General features: G+C 44.8%; 1 protein-coding gene across 1 annotated transcript in view; it reads left to right on the top strand.

The window, feature by feature from the left end:
• The first annotated feature begins 479 nt into the window (after positions 1-479).
• LOC106630928 (chloride channel protein C-like) overlaps positions 480-12994 on the top strand; it is an 81104-nt gene continuing 68589 nt past the window's right edge. Inside the window, 6 exon segments of the mRNA XM_014277246.3 lie at positions 480-826; positions 1720-1800; positions 1802-1847; positions 6917-6997; positions 7969-8144; positions 10282-10374. Coding sequence (XP_014132721.3) covers positions 534-826; positions 1720-1800; positions 1802-1847; positions 6917-6997; positions 7969-8144; positions 10282-10374 — 770 coding nt within the window. The 5' untranslated portion in view covers positions 480-533.

Genomic DNA, 12994 nt, shown 5'->3' with positions numbered 1-12994 from the left:
CAAGCTACCTTGGGTAAAGTATCCAAGCTGTAGTGAGTTTGGTAGTCCAGCAAATGAGTTTTACCTTTCTAAAAAGAAAATTGACATGTAAATTCGAAGGCAATTGTGTTAGAGAATAAGCATTTTTAGGGTGCTTATATAATACTGAGAATTTGGGGTCTAACTGAACGTTACTGCAACCTAGATTTTAATTTATTTAAATTGTGTGATTAGATAGTGGATCAAGATCTTTGGACAACTCAAAGCACAGCAGGTGATCGTATTTTAAAACAGACAAAGCCCCTATGGCTTAAGCGTTCCTGTCCTCTGAACAGCCTGCAAGGATCTGGTGCAATAATCTTGTTACAGTGGTCAGTCTGTTCTTGGAGTGACTTCTTCACCAGAGAGCTCCAGCTCAGACAACTTTTCATTGCTTTGACTGTGACAGCTAACCAAGGCCAAACACAAACCAGCCAATCTCTGTGCCACAGCTACTCCATCCTTGGGTGGCTTTCCATTCATCCCAGTCTCAAGGAGACTGTTCTTGGGCTCACATGGTCTTGTTGGCTTCCCAAAGATTCTTGGAGGCCACTGTAATGCCATCACTTTTTTCCCATAGGACACATGTGGAAAATGGTGAAGAGGAGATGTTAATGGCAGAAGATCATGGGCCTGATCTGATTCATTCTCAGGATCTTAGGAGGCAATGCAGCATCAGGAGAAGCAGTTTTGCATATTATCACTGCAAGGAGGGGGAGAGAGAACACCTGATAGCCCATGAGAGTTTGGATTATTTGCCTTTACACAGTAAAGTTTGTAAGAAGTGGCTACAAGAGAAAACGAACAGGTAGACTTACCTTAAATACTCTTAAGGTGCCTGTAAGCTATGGGTAGTTCGGACAATCCAGGGAGATGCCTGATAGCAGAAGGAATTAAGAAAACTTTATTTATTGTTTCTACTGAGGAAGACGCTTCAATAGTATGTAGAAGGGAGCCAAGTGGCAAGCAAATTTGATGAAGAGCATTTTTTGAAAGTGCTTATGCCTTTGCTCTTGACAAATTCTTGACTATGCAAAAAATATGTTATTAACTACTCAATTTATAAAACATAAAAGGATGAGACTTCGCAGAGGTTTGGGGGAATGTTGTCTTACTGAGACTTTTCTTGAAATTCACTGCCTCTTAGTGTAATGTCCAGGAAACATGCTGTTTGAATTTCAGTAGGGGTGCTGTAGTCCTAAATGATACTGGAAATAAATCAGTAATTACTATTGGTTCACATTTATTATTTGAAGTGTAAATTTAGTAAAAACATAAGCTAGAGGTAAAGGTTTGCACACTTATATGATTGGTACTCTGCATTAGTTGCAATAGAAGAAAACAGGAATTACTTTGAAATGAGTTCTAAGTGCTCTACTGAATGCTTAATTACTGAGTCACATAATTGAATTTTGAAATGGCAACAAACAATTAGCATCTGAAAGCAGATTGCACTGCTACTTATATATTTAAAAAAAACAAAACCAAAAAACCCTGACTGTGTTCCTTACTCAAATGGAAATGGCTTTCACCTGAAGGTAGAGTTTTGTTGAGTCTACACTTTTTAAGGGGATGTTGGCAAAAGCAGTCACGGTTAATATCAAAGTGCTCTAAAAACGGAACTTGCATGTTTGTGAGAGGAAGCATGGGAAATAGACCTGTGCTGTAGGCTGGGAGGTAACTGTGTTCTCCTATTTCTAGAAAAGAGTGGGATCAATGGCTGCTAATTGGGCTAATTGGAACAGCAGTTGGGACACTGGGGGTTTTGATTCATCAGATAATTGAGTCTCATCAAATTGAAATGGGACCTGGTGGAAAATTACCTGCAGGTGAGCAAGAGTGACCTCTTCTATGTTTGTTTATTAGAAAACACACATCATGAAGTTTTAACTGACTAGAGGTTCTGTCTCTCTAGGTGGGTGTGGACACTAAATATCCTGTGGTGCTTTGTGTAGGTATGCTTTGATATACTGTGCAAGAACTTAACCTATAGTACAGTATAATGTTTGATGATGTTCTTGTCATGAGATTGATGAAGGCAGTCTTTAAAATATTCCTCTTTCTCTTCCCCCTTGTACCTAAGGGGCATGTGCTGCTTTAGGTATGGTTGATGTCCAAGGGAAGGGATTAAGTTTCTATTAAGGTGCTCAGTGAATGTGGACCCAGTGTCAGATATGTTGTTTATTTGTGTGTCTGGGGCACCTATCTTTTGCTAATGCTGTAATAGATTATTGTTGAATGATTAATTTGTCCTTGATGGGTATCATCATGTCTGTGATAATTGGGATGGTGGTGGTAAAAATCACTGAGTGGCTAAAACCAATATAAATGTTAAGGCATCTCTGACCCTGACTGGTTTTTCCTCTTACCTGTGGAGAGAACCAAGTGGTAAAATTTTTGCCTGGTTTGTGGTATCTATGGTAGATAGTATGAATAACAAAGAGCTTCTTGTAAGAAAGGGGCTTTGAGCTTTTATTCCCACTGAACCCTGACCAGGGGGAGCTGGGCACCCTGTCAGCTGGTGCTGGGGGCAGCCTGTGTAACCATCATCCATGGCATGCAGCCAGCAGATGCAGCACTTTATGCAGAGGGGGGGCCAGGGTCTGGGCTGACAGTGCTTTTGGGCTCAGCAACAGTGGCAAGGAGCTGCCAGAGCTGGTCTCCAGAACCTGGGGCAGAAATTACCGCTGAATTAGCAGAGGCTACAACCTCTGAAGTGACCTCTGGAGATCATCTAGTCCAACTGCCTGCTAGAGCAGGTTCACCTACAGCAGGTTGCACAGAGCCTCATCCAGGCGGGTTTTGAATGTCTCCAGAGAAGGAGACTCCACAGCCTCTCTGGGCAGCCTGTGCCAGGGCTCTGTCACCCTCAAGGTAAAGATGTTTTTCCTCACATTCAGAAGGAATGTCCTGTGCTGCCGTTTGTGCCTGTTGCCCCCTGTCCTGTCGCCGGGCACCACTGAAAACAGCCTGGCCCCATCCTCTTGACACTCGCCCTTAAGATATTTGCAGACATTGATAAGGCCCCCTCTCAGTCTTCTCTTCTCCAGGCTGAACAGCCCCAGCTCCCTCAGCCGTGGGCCTTTCTCAGGCTTAACCTAGAGCAAGCTCCCCAGGGAGGGTGCAGCTCTCTGTGGCTGTGGGCAGTGCCTGTGACCTCTCGCTGAGGCTGGAGCACGGCAGATGGGCTCCTGGTCTGCACAGATATGGTGGGATAGCTGATGCTGCTGGAGTGCTGCAGCAGCTCTTTAGGAAGGGCAGACTGGGACGGTTAGGAGTGGCAGTTGCTCTGTTTTGTGGGAAAGCAGTGGGAATGCATGGAGCTCTGCCTTAGTACAGGTGAGAGTAAGCTGTGAGCTTGCAGATCAGGGTTGGAGGGCACACTAATATGTGTGATGTTGCGGGTGTCTGCTATAGACTGCTGGCTCATGAAGAATTAGACAAGGCTGTCTTCAGGCAGTTGAAAGAAGTCTCATGGTCCCTGGCCCAGATCCTTGTGGGATTCTTTAGCCAATCATCCCAATATCTGCTGGAAGGGCAACACAGCAGGGCACAAGCAATCCATTAAGTTTCTGGAGTGCATTGATAACAGCTTCCTGATAGATGATCAAGAAGCCAATGAGGTGACATGCTCTGCTGGACCTTGTACTTACTGACAAGGAAAGACTGGCCAGTGATGTGAAGGTTGGTGGCAGCAGTGACCATGAGATGGTGACATGTGGGATCCTGAGATGAGGGGGAAAAAGCAAAAAGCAGGACCACAATTCTGGACATCATGAGAACACTTTAGTCTACTCAGGGATCTGTTGGAAGAATCCCAAGGATCCCAAGGGAGACCATCCTGGAGAGAATAGGGACCAAGAGAGCTGGTTGGTTTTCAGGGATTATCTCCTCCATAGTGAAGAACAATCCATTCCAATGAACTGGATATCAAGCAAAAGGTGGCAGGAAGCTCCTCACAAAACTCAAACATAGAAAGGAAGCACACAAGGGGTGGAGGCAGGGACAGGTGACCCTGGAGGAATACAGAGACACTGTCTGAGTGTGCAGGGATGGGGTTAGGAAAGCCAAAGTGTACCTGGAATTGAATATGATCAGGGATGTTGAAGGGCAACAAGAAAGGAAGGTGGTATTTACCGGTACATCAGCAGTAAAAGGAAGACTAGGAAAAACATGGGCTGGTTGTTGAACTGGGTAAGGAACTTGGTGACAAAGGACTTGGAAAAGGCCAAGGTACTCTATGCCTTCTCTGAGGGAGGTGGTTGATGTCATTGTGAGGCCATGCCCAATTATCTTTGAAAGGTCATGGAAACTGAGGAGAGAATCCTGAGGACTGGAGGAAGCCAGTGTCATTCCTGTCTTCAAGAAGGATCCAGAGAACTACAGGCCAGTCAACCTCATCATGACCCCAGGAAGATTGACACAGCAAATAACCCTGGAAACCATTTGTAAGTGTATGAAGGACAAGAAGGTGATTGGGCATAGTCAGTATGAATTTAGTGGGTAACAATCTTGTACTAATGAGATGACTGGAACAGTGGATGTTCTTTATCTTGACTTCAGCAAGGCTTTCATCACTGTTTCCCATAACATCCTCATAAGACAAACTGGTGATGTATGGCTTACATAAGTGGTCAGTGAGATGGATTTAAAACTGGCAGAACTGCTGGGCTCAAAGCATTATAGTCGGTAGCACAAAGTCCATCTGGAGGCCAGTCAGCATTGGTGTACCCCAGGGGTCAATACTGGGCCAGATACTGTTGTGGATATCTTCACTAATGGCCTGGATGGTGCGTGTGCTGGGCCAGGTGCTCACCAAAGCCACTTTATCACCTTCCTCCTCAGCCAGACAGGGAAGAGAAAGCACGACAAAAAGCTCGTGGGTCGAGGTAAGGGCAGGGAGCAATCAACTCAGCAATTACTGTCACAGGCAAAACACTCAACTTAGGGAAATTTATTACCAATCAAATCAGAGTAGGGTAATAAGAAATAAACCCAAAACTTAAAACACGTTCCCCACACCCCTTCCTTTGCTTCCCAGGCCTAACTTCACTCCCAAATTCTCTCCCTCCTCCTTCCCAGCGGTGCAGGGGGATGGGGAATGGGGCTGGGGTCAGTCCATCACACGCTGCCTCTGTCGCTCCTTCCCCCTCAGGGGAGGCTCCTCACACTCCACCCCTCCCCGTGGGAGACAGCTCTCCATGAATTTCTCCAGTGTCAGACCTTCCCGTGGGCTGCAGCTCTGGGTCCCCAATGGGGTCACAAGTACTGCCAGCAAACCTGCTCCAGCCTGAGCTCCTCTGTCTACAGGTCCTGCCAGGAGCCTGCTTCAGTGTGGGCTTCTCACAGGGTCACAGCCTGCTTTGGGCATCCACCGGCTCTGGCATGGGATCCTCCATGGGCTGAGGGGCACAGCCTGCCTCACCATGGTCTTCACCACGGGCTGCAGGGGAATCTGCTCCGGCACCTGGAGCCCCTCCTGCCTCCCTCTGCGCTGGCCTGGGGCTCTGCAGGGCTGTTGCTCTCACAGTCTCACTCCTCTCTGGCTGCAGGTTGCTGCTCAGTTTATCCCCCCCCCCCCCCCTTGCTAAATACGCTGTCCCAGAGGCGCTACCGCCGTCACTGATGGGCTCGGCCTTGGCCAGCGGCGGGTCCATCTTGGGGCCGGCTGGCGCTGGCTCTGTCAGACATAGGGTAAGTTTTATATGCTTTCCTCGTGGAAAACCTATAGTACTTGGAATATTATTTCCTTGGGGTTTCTTATATATAAACTATGTCTATGTTTATAAAATATATAAACAGTGGATGAATACACATGCATACATGTGTATACACATGCATTTGTATGCATATACATGCATGTGTGTATATACACACTAAAGTATAAATAAGGAATATACAGAAAGAAACCACAGTTTGATTCCAGGGTACCACAACAACCATTACACATGCTGTTGGTCCTGTCATAATATAAAATTTGTCCTGTTGTATTAAACTCATACAAAGAGACACAGGAGGTAAGCTCTCACAGGCTCTGATATCAGTACAAACATGTAATTCCTGCCCTGGAAGGCCTTCCCATCTAAATACCACCTTCAGCTGCAGATGAGCAAAATTCATTTTCGCGCACTTTGCTGTTTGGGTGTGCGGCATGATGTGCTTGCAAAAGCCTGTATGGGACAGGCTGCCGGGAAGGCTGCGGTGGCTGGCTGTGACGCTGCGACCTCAGGAGTGGAAGGGCTGTGCTTGACCTGCACACACAGTGAATCACTGCTGGGCGCTGGAGAAGGTGGCAAAGTGTGTGGGAGCTGAGGAGTCGTGGAGAACTGCAGTCAGAACAAGCACAGAGAAACAAACTGAAAACCCAGGGAGACTGAAACGTGTTTTTTAAATGTGAGAAGGCCTAGTATGAGAAATGTCCTTTTGGTTAAAATAAAGCGGGAAAGAGCTTGCTCACATATATTCTGTCTACTAGTAACAGCTGGAAATTCATGAAGGTAAGTACTGATTTAAGACTTTGAAGCCTTCATTCAGGCAAAATGTCTCCTGAAGACACCATATAGAGACACCATTTAGTGTTTTCTTGTGCATGTTCTTAAGGTCCTTTACCTCTGCTTCTGACCTGAAAAGGGCCTTGATGAGTAACAACGGGTCCTTTATAGTGTTTTTAAAGATGGGCAAGAAGTCCTGGAAAAAAGCCATGACTTGAATCTGAAAGTCATCGTTCACCTTACTGTTACTCATTCCCATCCTTCTAAAGAGCCTGCACTGCTTGCCTGTTTTGGTTTTTCCCTGTGGTACGCTTTCTGCCTACAGAAATCTGTGGGGCAAAAGATGATGGAAAAGCAGGACGTGGTCTGTGGGTGCCAATGCAGTAATCTGTTTGCCAGCCGGGCAGGATGGCGACATTCACGTGAGCTGGCTGTGTGCGCTTGAGTCAGGGCTGGCCATGGTGGTTCTGTGGTCAGCCTCAGTGCTGGTAAGTGCTAAGTGTCCTACACAGCAAGCCTGTAACGCTGTGATAAACCAGATCTCTTGCCCTTCCAAATACTGGTTAATTCAGTATTTCATTTAAAAACTCCCCTCTATTATACAACCCCATTGGAGCGGTCTGTCTTGGCCTTCGGCCTACGGCTGGATTCCACTGCCCGTAACTTGTATAAAAGTGTCTGGGGTGAAATCAGTGGTGGTGGCGATGCAATTTACACTTAGCATGTGGTGTTTATAAAATAAATACAAGTGGCAGCTGGTATAACTTGTGAAAACTCAGTGTTTGGAAGGGGCCTAAGCCAAAGACCATCAGTCCATATAAAAGTTACTGTTGGTTTTAGATTGATCTTTTAGCTGTGCTATGTGGGTATCCCTTGTAGCCCAGATCAGTACTTTTACAAGGCAGCAGGGCTAAAACATTGAGTGTTTCTGTCATTTACTGTCCTGCTGTGTTCAACTTAATTATAGACAGGCAATTAACAGCATAGGTGAGAGAAAAAGTGAATGTTTTACTGAACTTACCCTGAAATCCAGCAACAGTAGAAAAAGGGAGTTTGCTGTTATGTGAGTAATAACTGATTGGTTTTAAGCTATCTAAAGTCTGAACTGACAAACCACACAGGTTCACGTGTACACCCTGCCCCGCAGACAGCCTGTGCAAAGGCAAGAGGCTGGTTGCCTTCAGGCATCGGCAGGCATGGCAGGGTGCTGGGGCAGGGGCCCTCATCAGCTGTTTTCTTCTCTCATTACCCCCAGTACACATATAGCAATGCTGTTGGGAGCTTGAATTTTTGTGTCTAGCCAGAAGTTATATGTGTATCTACATCATCTGTTAATTCTGGGACAGTTTGTTTGTGGACAGAGCAAGGTGAGGGCTGGATTTAAAAACTCTGACTCATCTAACACATCAGCATCTAATGATTGTTGATTCTGTTTCTCTCTCTCTCTCTTCCCCCCAAGTTCTTTTGCCCAGCAGGGTCACCATTGGGCTTGCCAGAAATCATCGGGTATTTGAATGGGACTTCTATTCAACATTTTTGTAACATCAAGACCTTTTCAGGGACATTTGTCTCATGTGTGCTGGCTGTAGCCTCTGGGCTGTTCTACGGGCCAAAAGGTCCCATGATCCATTTGGGGTATGAAATAGCAGACAAAAGTTAAAGCTATCAGGCTGATGGTGTGCGTTTGCAATGTATGTCTTGGTGGCAACACTGGCTTAAAAAATACCCTGCGCTGGGAGTGCTTTTCACCTCTGCTGTCCCTTCCTTTGCATTAGCACAACTATTCATGCCATGCAGTGAAGAAAAACATTTTTCACTGTGTGTTTTAAATACTGGCTTGGTTCCCTAGTACGATTCCCTGTTGAGACTCAGCAAGTAGTTATCTGGACAACTGCAGTCCATTTTGTTTCTGAAAAGCAACCCATCCCACAGCTATGGCCTGCCAGCTCCTTTGCATCTCGTACAACTGCTTTTACTTACACCAAGTCTGTATAAAAATAAAGCCAGTCTCAAGTGGCTGTGCACAAAAGGGGCAACAATTTTACAGCCACCTTGCAGAAGTGTTGAAGTGGCTGTGTAAGGCACGCAGTGATGGACAGCCAGGCCCTTGGGACCCATGTTTCCAGCTTACGAACACGGCAGCCACAGATGTCAGCTAAGGGCGACCGCAGAAACCAGGCACTGCTTCGCAAAGCTCTGCAGATGGCAAATTGCAGGTCAGGTTGGATCTGCTTGTTGTTCATGCAGTAGTGTAATACAATGTTTTCTAGGTAGGGAAAAGCAGACTTTATAGTCCGTTTGAAGGATAATGACTTTATCCCCAGCCCTTGCTATACACAAAGAAAGAGAATCCCCATCATGCTGTAGAAAGAAGGGGAAAGGACGGTTGCCCAGTCCTGCTCTGTAGGTCAGAGCAATTCTTAAAATTTGCTCTGTTGCAATACAGCCAAATTTAGTAACTGCAGGCCAGGTTTTGGGCTTTGCTGTTTTGGTAAGTGAGATAGTTTCCTGTATTCACCATTTGGAGGATAATCCTGCTGCACTTGATTACCACCATCATTAAACTGTATCTTGAGCTGAGATGGCAAAATTAGTCCTTCCTAATATGATACAGATTGTTTGTTGGCCGGTTTGCTGTTTTATTTCTGATCTTTTTTGGGTTTGGAAAGTATTCATCCCTGAGGTTTGTTCTCTTCCTCTTCACCACCCTGACCAAACCTACCCTCCTCCCCAACACCCTTTCACATTTGCTGTTACTCTATGGGTTTATATTTATTTATTCATTTGGACGGAGGTGCAGCAACCTAGGGGATGACTCAGATGTTCAAAAATAGGAGTGCATGGTTAGTCAGAGGCAGCCACAAACCTTCCAGACAATGATTACCAAGGTTTAGCTCTCCCTTTAGGTATCTTTTGTTTTCTTTGCTTTCAGACATTTGTCTCCAGGAGCTCAGAGACTGCAGCTGTAATTTTTTTCCCCCTTTGTGCTGGGTTGGTAACAGTGATGCATGAGCCAAAGGATTGAATCATATTTCCATGAAGAAAGTCAGCATGGTATTAACATGATGCCTTTTTAAAATGTAGGAATTAAGAGCTAGTTTAATTTAATTTATCTGGAACCATCCACCATTTTTATTAAACATAAACACACGTAAGTTGCTAAAAGCCTCTGAGACATTCATTAAGGCTCCTAATTTAAGTCTTGTAGAAAAGTCTTCCAAGACTATACAATGAATAGTTTTTTCTTTTCACTAAGGGTTTGGATTCCCTCCCCGCCCGCCCCCCCCCCCCCCCCCCCCCCCCCCCTTTAAATGTAGTTTGAAGTGCTGCCTGGGAACACACTGTAATAATTTAAATCATTACACATATTCTGTTAGAAGCAGAGCTGTTCTGGCTGCCATGGTTGTTAACCTGGGAACAGATGACTGAAATGACGGACTGTAGTCTGATGTGTCACCACACTTGGGCAGACATTAACATGCAGTTCTTCAAAAGGCATTTCATGGTCTATCATCACAACACTTCTCTCAAAAGAGACATTTAAGTCTCTGAGTCAAGAATCTGAAAGTCTTTAGTAGCCTCCTCCTTTATGTCAACAGGACTTTGCATATTTGAAAGATGTGTTCATGTTTTCCATGTTTAAATCTGTTGAAACCAATCTAGGTTTGCTGCTGCACGCCAGCTAGGGCTCTGCCCTCCTCTGCCTTTAATCGTGGCTGATTTATGAATAATTTACTGAAGAGTGCTCTCAATTATACAACATCACTTTTAGTGCTCTCCTGGGTTGCGGCCTGAGCCAGCTGCAGTCAGACACCCTTGGCGTCCACCTCCCGATCTTCACCACATCTTGGAATTCAGCGGATAAGTGATGGGCAGAGCTGTGGGGCCCTGGGGGGGCTGCCCCACCACCCACCCTTGGTGCCCCGGGGGTGTGCGGCAAGTCACTGTTGAGCCCTTTGCATCTGGAAGGGGAATACAGATACCGCTCCAGCAATCTTTCAGCCTTCCTGCTGTTTGTCACTTTGGAATGGGGAAAAAGCCACCGGCTCTAATTGAAAATAAGTTGTTTAATTAAACAAAGGTCTTTAGTCAAAACAAAGTTCACAAGTTGCTTTATTGAATGCCTGTGAAATAATATGTTAATACTGAAGACCTTCTCCCATTGCCTTCTGGGTTGTAAAAGGAGGGAGAAAGATGCAGGACTTTTACACATGGCCTTTATCCTCAAATCAGTGATGCTGTCCCAGGAAAAAAAAAGAGATGATGGAGATTGCACAATGTGCCCGGGGGGCCCTTGCTGTATTTTTCTAGTTTTGAAAAAGTAAATTTTTTGTGACACACTTTTAATACGGCTCTTCTCTGCTCATGTGTGTCTGAGATAACTCTGGTAAGCTCTCTTTTGTGAAATTAATGAGATTAGTTTCCAGACGAAGAAATTACAAACCAGTTTGTGTCTTCTGGATGGTATTTATTGTCATCTTGACATACAAACTTCTATACGATACCATTTTTTTCCTAAAGCAAGGAAAAAATGAAAGACCCCCATGTGTTAATTTCCCAAAGAAATACAAGGAATTCAAATGAACAGTCACTGTGAACTATCTGTAGCTTAAAAGAAAATCAAAGGGAAGATATGGAATCTCTTTTGCCTTTAGCCTTTTAAGATCGGTCATTTAAATAAATCTGAGACGTGCTGGTTAAGCAAAATGTTAGTCATGGAAGAAATCGGCAATTGCAGTAAGAGAAGCAGCGAGAACTTTTGTTTTTCTCTGCAGCATCCAGTTATAGTATAATTAGAAAGAAGTGCTAGCTTGCAGTTGGGAGCCATCCTGGGAGAGACAAATTCTGTGGGAGTCCCCTTCACAGAGGGAGTTGCTGGTGAGCAGCAGAGACAAATTTCAGTCCGAGTGAGACCTTGCTTCTTTACAAAGACCAGGACAAAAGACTTCCACTCTCCTGGTATCTTTTGGAGTTAAGTAAGCTCAAGAGATGTACCCTCTCGGAGTACAGTCACAGGCAGAGGTATAACTCAGCAAGCGTTAGGATACTGAAGGATCTTAAGGCATCCCTCCATCGGGCAGCTGTAATGGATGTGTAGGAGGGGTCCAATTTCATTGTTGATACTATTGGTGGGATACATAGCATGTACAACTGATAGGAGAAAGAGGTTGAAGACATCCAAGCAAAGCTTGCCTAGCTTTTACTGTGGCGTGCAGTACCTTTTGAGTTCCCTGCTGCTGGAAACAATGTCACTGTGAAGATACGATATGATATGTCAGTAAAAATCCATACACAAGGGTATCTTAACTCAGCGTTTGTGAGTTGGGAAATACCAGACATAAAGTTGCCTGTGTAGCTTTACTGGAGGGCTTTGTTAAGGGCTTTGACACATGAACTCTCTAATCTTTTCCCTTATTTTCTGTCCATTACTCTCGTTGCCACCCATCTTTGCACTGATAACATTTGTGGACACCACAGAGAACACAAAAAAGGGCCCTCTGATGTTTTAGAGATTACTCTGGTCTGTTTGAGGTTTTTTGCTAAGAACTTGGCATTTCTTAATCTTAAAAATACTCAAGCATTTTGTATGCTTGTTGACTTCAGCTAGTACTTGAATGCTCAGCATTTCTGCAAATTATCCCTGAGGTCTCAGGTAGCACATCCAGAGGATGCAAGGCTTTATAAGCTGGTGAGCGCTAGTGATTAGTGCATTATATGTATCAGCATCACCCAGTATCCCCCCAAAGCCTGGATTTGAATCTATTTTCCAAGGCAGAATTAAAGTATAATTTTATTCCCTCTTTCTATATTTTTCCCTCTGTTTTGCATACTGTGGCCTTCCTTAAAAATGTAACTTTTGTCTGATGCAAGATGTTGTTTTCATATAATGAACTGGGTGCTTTGGAAAGAAAATGCTGTGGTGTGTGGGAAAATAAATAATAATAAGAGTATAAAGGAAGTCTGTCCTTTAATGCCTTTCTTTTATGATTAATTTTCTTTTTTCTTCCTTTTTCTTTTTTTTTTTTTCTTTTTCCTTCACTGGAACTGGCTTACAGTGCAGATCTTTGCCATTTGAGCTCCTAGTGCAGCTTACAGCAACAGAAGTTTGTTGCTCTTCAGGGTGTATGTGAGCTCCACGCCTTCACAGGGAGGGAAACAAGGCATGCATGCTCCCTGTGGATTTCTCACACATTTGCAAACTGAGGCAACGCGTTGAGCCTGCAGGCTCTGGGGCTGTACTCTCATTCTGTAGTGAATCCCAAGCTTTCTTACCTTTTTCCCTGCAGTATTTCACCCTTGTGACTGCACTGCTTCCCAGGTGTGAAGTGTGAAGTGGCATGTCTGCCCGGCCTGGTTCAGCAGTTGGCTGGTATGGCGTGGTGGTCCCTGCATGATGTTACAGAATTGAGGGTTTTGTCAAGGCTGGAGGTGAAGACAGATGGATCTCAACTCAAATCCTAGAGATGCAAGGCACTATGATAACC

This window comes from Falco cherrug, chromosome 3 (assembly GCF_023634085.1).
Source record: "Falco cherrug isolate bFalChe1 chromosome 3, bFalChe1.pri, whole genome shotgun sequence".
NCBI lineage: Eukaryota > Metazoa > Chordata > Aves > Falconiformes > Falconidae > Falco > Falco cherrug.
This window is presented reverse-complemented; position numbering and strand designations above follow the sequence as displayed.